At 44.4% G+C, this 15,050-nt stretch overlaps 1 protein-coding gene across 1 annotated transcript in view; it reads right to left on the reverse strand.

Moving 5' to 3' along the window:
- Positions 1 to 10,106, reverse strand: part of PIK3AP1 (phosphoinositide-3-kinase adaptor protein 1) — a 115,190-nt gene extending 105,084 nt beyond the window's left edge. Inside the window, exons 1-2 of the mRNA XM_061162274.1 lie at positions 10,005 to 10,106; positions 1,076 to 1,492 (exon numbers count right to left, since the gene is read on the reverse strand). Coding sequence (XP_061018257.1) covers positions 1,076 to 1,492; positions 10,005 to 10,017 — 430 coding nt within the window. The 5' untranslated portion in view covers positions 10,018 to 10,106. The remainder of the gene's footprint in view (positions 1 to 1,075; positions 1,493 to 10,004) is intronic.
- Positions 10,107 to 15,050: the final 4,944 nt, after the last annotated feature.

The raw sequence follows: 15,050 nt of genomic DNA on the forward strand, positions 1-15,050 counted from the left end.
ACACTTGTCATTTATATTACAGAATGGCCTGGGATCCTACTGTGTTAGGTCACCTGGTCATATTTATTGGTTTGGAGCAGGCCATCCCTGGGATAAAAGCATCTAGGAACTCTACTAGCTACTTAAGATCACTAAGAATTTGTGAATTCTTGATTCACAAATCAAACGAGACGGGGTGGATGAGTCAAATTTTAATGACCAAGGCACACCAGGAATAATTGAGCATAGTTACATCGCTCCAAGTTTTCCAAGTTTCTTTGCTGGCATCAGGTGTATAAGAGCTCAAATGGCAAGAGAATAGAAGATAAACACATAGCTTGCTCATAGCCCACAAGGAAACAAAAATAGAAAACAAAAAGAGGAAGAAAAGCTGTGACATGTATCCATCCCAGAGCACATCTTCCGGTACTGCTAATCGGAGCATTTGTCATACTTCCTGGGGCCACTGAAGTCATTAGTCCCGTCAGTGAGGCTCAGAATTCTCCCATTTTAAAAGGAGAAAGAAGGCAAAGGACAGAAGCTAGGCTGGTGGAAAATAGAGAAGGGAGGTTTTTCTCTATAATCATATTACCCAAAAGTGACACCTTTTCAACCAAAATCTTAAGGTCACCTGATGATAAAAAATGGAAGTGGCTTGCAACAGGAAGGTTGGACGTCATAGTCCTCCCATCCCCACCAAACTAAGTCTCAGCCTCCCACCCCCACCGTCCTCTAGGCTGGAGTCTCTGTTCAATGTCTTCTGAGGTGTAGACAATTCTAAAAAGAGGGCTTATCCTAGCACAGAACTCAAGGAAAAGTGTCATCTTTCTTTCCTGTGGTCCAGGAGACCTACCCTATCCTACCCTACCCAGGAGACCTAACCTACCCTATTCTGGGATGGGACAATCCCATTCCAGAAACAGGCTGCTCTAAACCAGTAAATGCAACTGGGGCTCTTAGCATAGTGAGGTCTAGGTTCAGTCTGTAAGAGGAATGATGACCATTAACACCACAATGTCTCGCCTGAAATGCCTGAGGCCTGGATGGGTCATTTTTTCCAGGGCTTGCATATCTGTACTCCAGAAGAGACCCTTACCTTCAGAAATGGCCTTCTTCACAGCTGCTACGTAAGTCTCAGGCTCATCGTCACAGGTGAGCTCCTGCCAGTGCGCCCAGTCTGGAAAGAAGTCCAGGAACTCCTCGCTGTCCTGTACCCCGCAGAGCAGCCGCACCACGCGGTGCGGAGGATGAAAGGCTCTCTGCAGCAGGGGCAGCAAGCTCGGCTGGCAGAAGCACTGCACCAGCTCCGCAGACAGCAGCACCACAATGCAGCGCACACGGAGAAAGAAGCTCAGGTCCTCGGCGGAGAAGGATGTCTTGGGGCTCAGCCTGTAAGTCAGCGTCTTCTGGCCTCGGACCTGCCGACTGGAAAGGAAAAGGTCCTGGAGGTACTGGCACCACTCCTCAGCATCTCGGCTGTAAACGACGAGGATGTCGCATCCTCCCAGCATCCCTGAGCAAGAAGGAGACACGGAAGCATGTTAACATGCCTGCTCCCACGAGGGCTTCCCATGACCTGCGAGAGTCACCACCCAGACGAGGGGCCTGGCACCCACAATCTCTCAAGCTTCACCCCCAGCATACCTGCCCCACTTCTTTCCCACTTACAGCCTGTGTTCCTACCATTCCAGACTCCCTGCCATTGTCCAAACACCCCATGCTGTTTCAGATCTTTGCATATGCTATTGCTTCTGCTGGTATCCTCTCCTGCCCGTGGCTGATATAGTATAGGATGACAGTGATGAAAGAAACTGCAATCACTTACTTAGAGCTTACTACACTGCAGCTTGTCCAAGCTTATTGCCTAGAAAATTCATTAGATCTTCACAGCAACCTTCCAAGATACCACTACTAACCAGATTCTAAAGATGAGAAAATTGAGGTATGGCAGAATAAGTAATTTATCCAAGAGCCCCAGTGGCAGAGTTAGAATTTGAACCAATGCAGTTTGATCCCTGGTGGTTCAGATGGTAAAGAATCCGCCTGTAATGCAGGAGACCCAGGTTTGATTCCTGGGTTGGGAAGGTCCCCTGGAGAAAGGAATGGCTATCCACGCCAGTATTCTTGCCGAGAGAATTCCATGGACAGAGGAGCCTGGCGGGCTACAGTCCATGGGATGACAAAGAGTCAGACACAACTGAGCGCCTAACACTTTCACTTTCAGTTTGATCCCAGAACCTAGCTTTTCCAAACACAGTGGTTACAAGCACAGATCTGGAATCAGGCAGCCAGACTTAGCATCTTGGGTCTCTGAAGTAGTAGCCATGAAACCCTGCGCAAGTTGCTTACATTTTCTAAACTTCATTTACTTATCTGTAAATGGAAATATAAAGGCAATATTTATCAGTGTTTCATGAGAATTAAATTAAATATGTTATGTAAATTGCTGAGCATAGTGGTTGGCATGTAGTAAACCCTCAGTAGCCGGTGTCATTATCCTCACAGTAATATAAACAATGCATTAATGTAAAGGTAACCATGGTTGAACTAACACATTGACCTATACAGTGCCATTTATAAAGTTCCTCTCACCACACATGGTCTGTCACATAGGCTTTCTTCTTGTTGTAATAAAATACAAATGCCAGAAACAGAGTCCAAAGCCTCAGAGAAGTGTTGAATCTTTGGAGGACCACAAAGTGATCCCAAACTCCTCATTTACAGATAAAAGATATACTTCATCTGAAAAGATAAAGGAATTTATTTAAATTTACGTTCAGCAAATTAGTTCAGAGTCTGGACTGAAACTCAGGTTGCCCCCCTGGTTTCCTATCCGGTCCTCTTGCCAACTTCACCTGCTACCTCCCATCAGGAATTCTGTCAAGAATCTTATGAGCAGTAACTCTTATTTTCCATTATGGAAGTTCAAAGAAGCTTGGCTCTTAACATAACACTTGTGAGTCCTCATCTCCCATTAATTCGAAGAACTATTCTAAGGGATTTGGAAGGGGTGAGCACAGAGAAGTATCTACGAATCTACAAGGCAACAGGGAGCCTTCCTCCCACTCAGAGATGGAAGCTGGGAACTTTGTGAAACAGGATTCATCTAAGTTGTGGATTAGCACAATTAAATGCCATCCTTGGGCCACATTTATCTGAATGTCAGAGGCGGGACTGGGGCAAGACCTGAGCTTCTCAGTTCTGAAAACATCATGGAAGGAAGTCCCGTTCCTGGCCCCATCCATCTCCATATTCAAAATAAAAATAATGGCATATAAAATGTAAACCCAATACCAGTTCTGATATCCCCCCAGGATGACAGTACCAAATCTTTTAAAACAGTAAATAAAACAAAAATGTGATGTTTCTTTTCGGAGCGCCTCATTCAGTACTAATATAAAACCCAATAGGCTTCAGTAGGAACAAGTGCATCAGCCTCTGTGAGTCCTTTTGAAGGGAAGGTGCGCAAATTTTAAAAGAAGCCAATTTGAGACTGGAATAAAAGTCAGCAATTCTGAAGACACCATGGACATCTGTAGCTCTATAGCGAACTCAATCCTGAACATGGTCTGTTTCCTCAGTTTTGAATAAAACAGTCCCTGTTAGGAATGCTTACTCTGGTCCCAGAGTTAAGTAGATCAAGGACAAAATTTAAATGTACCAGTGGTGCAGCCTTCCACAAAGTGAAATCTTTGCCAATTTCTTCTGTGTAGAATATTTCTTTGAACCTAGATGGAAAAATAATTTCTGCACTACAAAAGGAATAAAATTGGCAAAGCTACATAACTATGGAGCTCACACTGAGAAAAAGCAGAGTTAACATCCAGTCTTCTTTATGCTCCTCCTCCCTACATGGCTGTTTTATACTAAGAAGCAAATGTTCTTCTAAATGTAAAGGGTAATTGCATATGAATGGGCATGAATATGGCCCATCAGGTAGGCAGTGTGCAAGACTACAGTTCATTAGAATATTAAGGATGCAAAGTTAGTGATGCTGTGCTCAGGATTTACTTAAAAGCACAAAAGTAAGAAGCTGTAGTCACATACCCTCCTTCCACATACATACAGAGACAAATATACTAGCAAATAGTTTATGCAAAAAAACTAGGAGAGTAAGGTTTCAGAAGAGACTGGTTGTGGTCCCATACATTAGTGATGGAGAAGCCATGGGTAATGTTTTCAACAGGGTTGACAAGTGATGGCTAAAGAGTAAGGAAGAAGCAAGAAAATGATTTCTGAGAGCACCCTTAAAAGGTACTTAAGAAATACTCTTAAGAAGGAAACTTGGGTCTCAGAGCACTGATTGTCTTAGCAGGAAAGCAGCAACGGTACATTGCCTGACTATGTAGCTATGAGTGATTTATACCACTTTTCTAAGGAGTTTATTCAGTTGCTAAGTCATGTCTGACTCTTTGTGACTCCATGGATTACAGCATGCCAGGCTTCCTTGTCTTCACTATCTCCTGGAGCTTGCTCAAACTCATGTCCATTGAGTCGGTGATGCCATCCAACCATCTCATCCTCTGTCGTCCCCTTCTCTTCCTGCCCTCAATCTTTCCCAGCATCAGGGTCTTTTTCAATGAGTCGGCTCTTCGCATCAGGTGGCCAAAGCATTGGAGCTTCAGCTTCAGCATCAGTTCTTCCAAAGAATATTCAGGGTTGATTTCCTTTATGATTGACTGGTTTGATCTCCTTGCTGTCTAAAGGACTCTCAGTCTTTTCCAGCACCACAGTTCAGAAGCATCAATTCAGTGACTCAAAAGCAAAACAACATTTTTAAGACAAGTTCTGGGGCCATGGACGAGGGAGTACTCAGTTCCCCCTGGATCCTGCCTCACCACTTCCTGCTCCTCTGTTAGCAGCACACTGCAATACCTACTGCTCACTAAAGACTTCTAGCCATCAAGAAAACTTTAAATGTTAATAATAGGGGAAATGAGGTATACAATATATGAGAATTCTCTGTACTATCATCCCAATTTTTCTTTAAATCTAAAATTTCTAAAATAAAAGTTTAAAAATAGAATTTAAATATAATGTGTCCGACTCTTTGCAACCCCGTGGACTGTAGCCTACCATGCTCCTCCGTCCATGGGATTTTCCAGGCAAGAGTACTGGAGTGGGTTGCCATTTCCTTCTCCAACTTAAAGGGTTAGCCTCTTCTAAATGGAAATCTACTTAAAATGTCTCATTCCTGAGGTTCTGGTGCTAAATTTCACTCACCCTCTTTGAGTGAAAGTATAGGCATCCTTCAGAGTTATTGTAGGTTTGGTTCTAGACCACCATAATAAAGCGAATACTGCAAAATCAAGTCTCCCAAATTAGGGTTTCCCAGTGCATATAAAAGTTATATATATACTATACCGTGTACCCTGTTAACTGTGTGAAAGCATTAAGTCTAAAAAAATAATAAAAAACCAATGTACATATCTTAATTAAAAAATGCTTTATTGCTAAAAAATGCTACCATCTGAGCCTTAACCATGTTTTGCAATAGTAAAATCGAAGGTCACTGATCACAAATCATCATAACAAATATAGTAATAATGAAAAAGCTTGAAATATTGTTAAGAATTACCAAAATGTGACAGAGAGACAGGAAGTGAGCAAATGCTGTTGGGAAAAAAATAACGCCAATACTCTTGCTTGATGTAGGGTTGCCACAAACCTTCAATTTGTAAAAAATAAAACGCAGTATCTGCAAAGCGCAATAAAGCCATGTGCAATAAAATGAGGTATGCCAGTACTTGAGAAGGAAGTGGTTAGTACCTCAGGCTATTTAATATCACAACCTACTTGGTCACCAACTCCTAGTGTGACTTCAGACCAATATACTCTGTCTAAGCAATTTTGCCTCAATGTACATGAGGACAACGAGATCTATCATCTTCCTGAATTTCACTCTGCTGCTGAAACTGAAACTTGGGGAAATTCTATAAAAGTCCAAAGTGGAAGTCAAAGTCCTTCCACAACCTGCTGGGACTAAACGTTTCGTCAGGGACTCTCTCTCATACGTAGGGACACCCTTTTCTCCAATGAGAATTCCCTTCCTTTAATCATAAGTCACTTCGTCATATGTGCCAAATCATTCCTCCATTTTTGTTTGTTTGTTTATTTAGAGAAATGAAATACAAGAGCCAATAAGGAGTCTATAAATTCCAGACAGAAATAAGGAAGTGTCTTTATCCTTGGGGAGCTTAGAGACCAGGTCTGGCTTTCAAAGGAGAAAGGAGTGGATAACAGTAGAGGCACAGCTGGCTGGTGGCAACAGGGAGTGACGGTGGTAAGGAACAATGACCGAAGGACAGCTTCCTTTGAAAGATCCAGAATCCACCCCAGAAAAGACCTGAAAAGAGCTTGGCAGCTTCTCAAACTACCCAGCCCAGACCACTCCATTCATCCAACCTGGAGCCCGAGTTTGAATCTGGGCACCATATTGAAGAGGGGCGTGACACAAGGAAGGTGACCGGAATAGGGAGAGATCTGGAAACAACACGAGGGGCTTCCAGACTCTGAAAGTTTCAAGTTCAGAGACTTCGCAGGAGTACTGAGGGACTTCAAGGATCAGACAGAAAGTAACGTGACAGAAAAATTTTAGGTCCCTTCAAGCTCTTTTGTCCTATAAGTCCAGGAATGGAAGAAGGATCCAGAGGTAAGAGAAGCCTTGTGGGGGTAGAAAAAGCTATGAGAGGTTTCTTCAAATACCTGGAGGCTGATACACAGAGGAAAGGATTCTAGTTTTCACTCAACCAGGCTTGGCCACTTGGGAAAATCACTTATGGCTCCTTTCTCCTCTCTCTCAAGAGTAAATACAATAGACATCATCAGGAGCCTACAGAATATTCCAGGGTAGACTGATTCCATTTCATTTCACCTCATTTTCCAAGTTTTTTCAGATAGAGAGTCAAGATTCTCCTCAATTTCAACAAGCAAATATTCATTTCCAAAAAAAAAGGAAAAGAAACTAATGCTCACCCTTCAGTGGAAGGGAACTGAAGAAGACCACATGATTGGATCATAAGAAGAAACGAAGTACTGATGCATGCTACAACTTGGATGAACCTTGAAAACTTTATACAATGTGAAAGAAGTTAGTCACAAAAGGCCACATACTATATGATCCCATTTATGTGAAAGTCCAGAGTAGGGAAATCTAATCTTCAGAGACAGAAAGTAGAACTTGGGGCTAGAGAGGAAGAGGGGACAATGGGGTGATGGCTGAAGCATATGGAATTTCTTTTGGAGGTGATGAAAATGTTCTAAAATTGACTGTGATGATGGTTGTACAATTGTGTCTGATTTTCTGCAGTCCCATGGAGTGTAGCCCACCAGGTTCCTCTGTCCATGGAATTTTTTCAGGCAAGAATACTGGAGTGGGTTGCCATTTCCTACTCCAGAGGATCCTCCCGACCTAGGGATCAAACCCACGATTCTTTAACCCTGCGCCACCTGGGAAGCCCTGTACATGTCTTTGAGGATACTAAAAACCACTGAATTGTATACTTTATTGGGTGAATAGCATGGTATGTGAAATGCATCTCAAAAAAAAAAACTATTTAAAAGATGGAGGAGAACAGAGAGGGGAAGGAAGAAGGGGAAAAAGAGGCAAAGGAAGAAGAGAAAAGGAGGAAGACACGTAGAAGAGTGGCCTGGATGGCTCCAGAGACTACAGCATTCTGGCAAAGAGACAGTCTCACCGCTCTCACCCGTGTGCCGTCCACCACGGGACCTGGTCCTTCCAGACCTCAGAAAGGCCCACTTGCAGAAACTGGAGTGGTGACTCACCACGGAGGATGCTCATGGCAAGAAGATTTGAAAGCTTTAACCATTACAGATATCTGCAAAAAGCCACTACAGAGCCCATAAAGGGGCCCAGGTTTGGCCACTGAGCTTGAGTCCCCATATGAACAGAAGCACATCATTCTAGCCCCTTTGGCCACACCTACTGAGGCAATGAATACTGGACACTGGTGAGGGGTGGTTTTCTCCACCCAAAGTATGCTGTTTCCTGGACTCAGCAGCCGGAACTGTTCCTAGCAATAGAGGTGGGAGCATCACTGATTTTATCTCCTACTTCTCCCCAATCACCCACCTACTGTGGCCACTCTGGCCTGCTCCCTGTTCCAGAAATATATCATATCCACCCATTTATTGTCCCCCTGCCTAAAGTCCTCTTCCCCCACAAGCCTCCTCTCCTGCTCTCCTTCAGGTCTTTGTTCAGATGACCCTTTCTCCATGAGACCTAACCTTGCAGCCTCCTTTAAAAATGTATCTCCAACCCCCTTTACCCCTCTACTGTTTTGCCACCACACTTATCACATAATGTACTTTCCTTGGGCTTCCCAGGTGGTTCAGTGGTAAAGAATCTGCCTGCCAATGCAGGAGACACAGGAGGAACAGGCTCAATCCCTGGGTTTGGAGGATCCCCTGGAGGAGGAAATGGCAACCCACTCCAGTATTCTTGCCTGGAAAATCCCATGGACAGAGGAGCCTGGTGGGCTATGGTCCATGGGGTCACAAAGAGTTGGACACGACTAAGCACGCAGGCACATTGCACTTTCCTTATTCAGTGTATTGCCTGCCTTCCCTCACTGTTCCATAAGCTTCAAGGAGTCATGGCTTATGTCTGTTTTATTAAATATACACCTGACACCTAGAACTGTGCCTGCAATAAATATATGTTGAATGAATTGACTCCCTCTAGTTAACTCTGCACTGGCTTTCAAATGGAATGTGTGGACTACGAACCTACTATCACCTTATTCACAGTACAAGTTCTTCTAACCTGTAGTGCCCAACTAGAGAGCCAGGAGGCTAAGGTTAGCTACCTTCCCAATTCCCTTAAATACGGAGTCTGCATTACCAAATCTAAGGGAACTGTCACCGTTGATTGGCCTTCTCTTTCAAATCACAATTAGAAGAGTGTATCTCAGGGGACCTGGGGAAAGCTGACCCTTCATTCTAGCATCTGCCCACAATTTCTCCAAAAACAGCACCTCCTCCCAGCCAACTAGATATTATTTTTCAAGAAGATTTTACATCCTTTTTTCACATGTTATCTCTACTAAAACATCATAAGATGGGATGGAAAGATACTAGTAAATGCACTTGCAAACATGGTAACTCTAATCTTCTCATTTAATAATTCCCTGTTTTAATTATGGCTTGCCTTCACAGGCTATAAACTCCTTGAAGAGCAGAGATTAGGGTTTCCTGGTCACCAGTGAGGACGTATTTAGGTGCACAGTATCCACTGCACTGCATAGTTAGTGCTCATTGGTTGTCTCATCATCATTACTGTGCTTGTTCTGGATCTCAATGAGTGAGAAGCTTGCCAAGTGTACCCGCCACGGACCAGAAGGGAGCCCAGGGCTAATTAGAAGAGACTCCTGGCAACTTTTGATGGGTAGATTACCCAGTTACCCTCACCTCTCCCCAGTCCCCAAAGTTCTGACAAGGACATAAGAAAAGTAAAGCTAAAGGAGTGGTGTTCCTAGAGTCCTACTGAAATTCTAGACAAAAAAACAAAGCCCAGGAGGGAAGAGGAAGCGGGTTAAGGCAGGCGGCCCAAAGCCCATCTCCAAACTCGGACTGTCTGAGCGCCCCCTATTGGCCCGATGGGACCCGAAGAGAAGCATTTCGCCGGCGGAGAGACCAGTGGGCTCTCCACATTCCTTAAACTTTACTCTCGGCTCACAGAGTTAGTTCAACGGGGAGATCGACCCTCGGAAGCTCAAGGGCCAGTGCTGGAGGGAGAAAAGGAGACGCAGAAGATGAGGGACAGGGGAAGGTCGGGCAGGGGCCGAAGAGAATCGCGCAACAGCCTGGGAAGGGGAACGTGAGAAAGCTGGGGAGGGAAGTCTGCGACAAGAGAGGAAAGAACAGAAAGAACACAGATCCCGCGCCGAGCCGAGGGAGCAGCCGGGGACAGCGAGAGGGGACAGCGGGCGGCGGGCGGCGGGCGGCGGCGGCGGGAGGGTGCGCGGAGGGAGACGGGGGAGAGGGACCGGCGCCGGCCTACGCACCTGAGGCTGCCATGCCGCCGGCCGCGGTCCTCCGTGCCCGGCTCGCTGCGCGCGGGGCCCGGGGCCGGAGCGGGCCCGGCGGCGGCCCTGGCGCAGGACGGGAGCGGCGCCCGGCTCCGCGCAGCACCAGCCGCGGCTCTGGCGCTTCCTCCTGCGGGGCAGCGAGGACTCGCCGCGAGGGCGTGTCCACAAGGCCCGCCTCGCCGGCGGGGCTCGGCCCCCGGCACCTGCTCCCGGGGCGGTTGGGGAGGGGAAGTGAGAACTGCCCCCCACCGGCCCGCAGCCAGCCAGCTCCCCGCGTTACCCCCATCGCTCACTCAGGGTAGGGAGGAGGCAGGGGGGCTTCGTGCGCCCGGCTCCCCGTGCAATCAGTCGGGTCGGCCACCAAAGGGCTGCCCGAGTCGGGGGAGCGTTGAGAGAGGACGGAGGCAGAAGGGTTAGCTGCACGGCCTCTGCGAACTGGGGCGGGGGCTGTCAGTGCGCACAGGTGGCCCAGCCATCTCCCCATTCCCTGGGGCTTTCTCCCTGAGCCGCTGCCCAGGCAGGAAGGGGAGGGGGCAGGAAGGGGAAGAGGCATCTTCTCTGGCACCTGGCCCTGGTGCTTGTTGTTGCCCTTGATTACCCTCCAGTGACCTTCCTGGAATTCCCGATCTCCAGAAGGCACAAGAGCGTTAATGATAATCTCGTATGTCAAATGCACGGTATCGTTGCCATTGCCTTTTGTGCCTTTGAGGTAGCACCTATCATGGCCTTCAGGTTAGCGCTGAAGAAACAAGCCAAATCTCTTGCTCAGACTCCCACAGAGAGCAGATGCTGCCCGAGGTTCTATACCAGGCCTGTTTGAAACCAGAGCTAGAACTCTCCCTTCACCGTCGCACTCTCTTGACACGTCTTATCCTGCTGTCTTTGCCGCTCCTGTAGTGGATCTGAACAGAGCTGTGCCCTTGCAGTCCTCAGCGATGTCCAGAAAGCAGAGATGACAGAGAGATAGGTTTTCTGCGCAAGTGGAAAGAAATGAAAGACATTTTAAAATGGAAATATCAGGGTTCAGTCCAAGAACTAGTTTTCTACTGTTGCCATAACAGATTACTACAATTTCAATGGCCTAAAATAAAACAAATTTATTATCTTACATGAATAAGATATGAAATTAAAAGATGCAGTCATGAAATTAGAAGATGTTTGCTCCTTGGAAGAAAAGCTATGACAAACCTAGACAGGATATTAAAAAGCAGAGACATTACTTTGCCGACAAAAGTCGGTCTAGTCAAAGCTATGGTTTTTCCAGTAGCCATGTATGGATGTGAGAGTTGGGCTATAAGGAAAGCTGAACACCAAAGAACTGATGCTTTTGAACTGTGGTGTTGGAGAAGACTCTTGAGAGTCCCTTGGATTGCTAGGAGATCCAACTAGCCAATCCTAAAGGAAATCAATCCTGAATATTCATTGAAAGGACTGATGCTGAAGCTGAATCTCCAATACTTGGGCCACCTGATTTGAAGAACTGACTCACTGGAAAAGACCCTGATGCTGGGAAAGATTGAAGGCAGGAGGAGAAGGGGACGACAGAGGATCCAAGGGATCGCAAAGAGTTAGACATGACTGAGTGACTGAACTGACTGATTATCTTACTGATTATCTTCTGATAATTATCTTCTGATTATATTTCAGAAGTCCAATATGAGCCACACCAGGCTAAAATCAAGGTGTTGGCAGGTTTGGGTTCCTTTCTGGAGTGTGTAGAAGAGAATACATTTCCTTGCCTTTTTCAGCTTCTACAGGAAATTACACACATTTCTTGATTCATGCCCCCCTCAATCTTCAAATCCAGTAACAACATCTTTCTGACCCTGCTTCCTTCATCACATATTTCTGTGTTTCCTCTGCCTTTCACTTTTAAGGGCCTAGCAGTTACATTGGTCCCACACAGATAATCTGGGAAAATCTCCCTGTTTTAAGGTCAGCAGGCTAGCAACCTTATTATCATCTACAACCTTAATTCTTCTCTGCCATGTAACTGTATTCACAGGTTCTAGGGGTTAGGGTGTGGACATCTTTGGGGGGACAGGGGCATTATTCTGCCTACCACAGACCTGGAATTTTGAAAGAGGAGATAAGCTTACTACCTGCTATACGTTATAGCTATTCCCCATGTTCAGGATTTCTCTGACCTCCACACCCTGTCAGCCACACCTCCTACCCACCCCCAGGCCCCTATCAATGCACTGTCACAACTCTGTACAGTTCTTTCATAGAACTTATATAGATCATTTTCTGCAATTACAAGCAGCTTTTTAGACAAATTCTAAGAACCTAGCCCTCTTTTGAGCTTCCTCCCTTACCTACCAAAATGGCCACTCCCCATGAAGTTTCTGCCACTTGTCTCCTTGGGGCATTTTGAGCAATGGCAGAAGCCATTTGCAGTTTGGACCTCCAGTTCAGAGAAACAAATTGTTGGGCATCTGCTATGTGGCCAGCTCTGCTCAGAGTGCTGTCACTCATCCAGCTTCCATGAATCTTTACCTGAAACCTGTGAGATAGGCATGTTATTAACATCCTATTTCACAGGGGAAGAAACTAAGGCTCCAAAAAGGTAATCTGCCTGATCCATGGTCACGTATTTAGAAGGATCAAAACTAGATTTTGAATTCAAATCCATGTGCTACGCAAGAGCTGACTCTCTTGTCATGACTTGTGACTCACAAGCCACACCAGCTATTCCATGCCAGTTCCATGATCTCCAAACCCAAAGTGACTGTAATAACAGGAAAAAGGAGTGCTGTAGAGATCGCTGACTGCATACCCAATATCTATTGTCCTTAGTAACACAATCACCCCTTTATTTGGAGACAGTAATGTGCCCCCCTAAAAGACTTCATTCCCCAACTTAGAGGAGTCTAAGAAGTAAGTGGAAGTCATTAGCTGGGGGATCCAAAAAGTTCTCTATTGTGTGCTTAACTCTGCTGCCAGATACTCCTTTTGCCTTTTTCTCTCTTTTAGCGCCTACTTGGAATGTGAATGGATGGCTGGAGATCTGACAGCCCTGTTAGATTCAAGGTGACCATGTGAATGGAAGTCACACACTAAGGAGAGCAGAGAAAGGTGTCCACAAAGGTGGACAGAATCTGGTTCCCTACTGATCATGGAGCTCTCATACAAACTCCAGCCTTCCCACCTTCGAATTCTTTTACATGAAAGAGAAATAAACACATCTCTGTCTTGCTAGAGCCATGATTGTTTGTGTATTCTGCTATATGTAACCAAACTTAATTCTTTACTGAAGTGGAAATGGAAGCTAACATTTATTGAGCATCAACTATAATTCATGAATTTTCTTATACTATCTTATAATCATCCCTCAAAATAATTCTGAATCACAAGTATTATCTCCACTTCAGAGATAAAGAAACTAGGATTCAGAGATGTTAGTTTTTCCAGTCATTCAGTAGTTAGCATAACTGATTCAAATCCAACTGATTCTAAACCCAAAGTCCTTGGTCTTTTCCATGGCATAAGGACATACTGGATGACTTCAGAGAGTAAATTAAAATTACTTCCTGAGGACACACGGGTGCTCTCAAGTGAGGGGTCCCCCTTGAGTCCTCGGCACTTCAAGTCTCACACAGATGGTGTCTTCATTTGTGCATGAAAGCAAGTCTTGCACGTTTTCTACTTCTTCCTTCTGAGGTGCTGAAGCAGAAAGTTTAAGCAGCTGTGAGAAAAAGTTTAGGACTTGGCCTCATATGCTCTTAGAATATTAAAGCGGGAAAGGCCCTAAGAGGTCATTATTGGACACGTGTGGAAACTAACACCAAGAGAGGCAAAGTGACCTTTCTAACAAACTCTGAGTTGGAAGCACAACCAGGATTAGAATCCTGGTCTTGATTCTTAGTCTGGCGTTTTTAGCTATATCTGACCACTTTTCCCCCCATTAGCAAAAGAGAGCAATTGTGGAAAAATGTTTTCCTTAATCTCATGTTTCATCTTTGTCTGCCACAAGTTCCTAGAGGGTTAAACCAGTCTTGAATGTTTGGAATAAACCCCACTTGGTCATGATATATCATCCTTTTTACATGTTGTCAACTTACTAATATTTTGTTAAGGATTTTTCTATCTGTGTTCATGGGGGATGTTGGTCTGTAATTTTCTTTTTGGTAACATCTTTTGTTAGTTTTTGTATCCAGGTTAATCTGGCCTCATAAAACAAGTTTGGAAGTATTCTTTTCTCCTCTATTTTCTAACAGAGAACACTTGACATTGTAAATGTTTAATAGATTTAACCGCTAAAACTAGCCATGTCTAAAATTTCTTTTGTGAGGTTTCGCTAGCCAGTTCTATAGCCCCCTCAAAAGACAAGGTTCCTGGAGTGTGCCGATATTGATAAGTTGTATTTTTCAAGGAATTTGTCCATTTAATCAATTTCAAAACTTTATTGATATGAAATCAGTCTTAATATTTTCTTATTATCCTTTTAATCTCTGTAGGATTCCTAATGATAGCCCCTATTTTATTTCTGATATTAGTCATTTGTGTCTTCTGTCTTTCTCTCTCAATCTTACTCTCTCAATCTCTATCATTCTAAATAGCTGTTTATCAATTTTATTAATCTTTCCAAAGAATCAACTTTTGGTTTTGCTAATTTTTCTACTTTTTGTTTCCTACTTCATTGATTTGGACTCTTTTTTATTTCCTTCTGCCTGTTTACTTTGTGTTCACTTTTAAGTGCATTTTTTGCACTTACCTAGCTTCTTAAGGTTGAACATGTGGCCACTGTTTTTATTCCATTCATCTTTTATAATATAAACATTTAAAGCATCAGTCTACCCCATTCAATGCTTTGGCTGCATCCCCCAGATTTTATATGTTCTATTTTTATTATGATTTAGTAAAAAATATTTTCTAATGTCCCCTGTAATTTCTTCAAGCGATAGGTAATTTAAAAGTAAGATCTCCAAATATTTGGGTTTTCTTTAAGATAGTTTAATGTTGTTGATTTCCAATTTAGATCCATTATGGTCAGAAAGCAGATTCTGCTGGCAGATACAC

This window comes from Dama dama, chromosome 15 (genome assembly GCF_033118175.1).
Source record: "Dama dama isolate Ldn47 chromosome 15, ASM3311817v1, whole genome shotgun sequence".
Classification (NCBI taxonomy): Eukaryota; Metazoa; Chordata; class Mammalia; order Artiodactyla; family Cervidae; genus Dama; species Dama dama.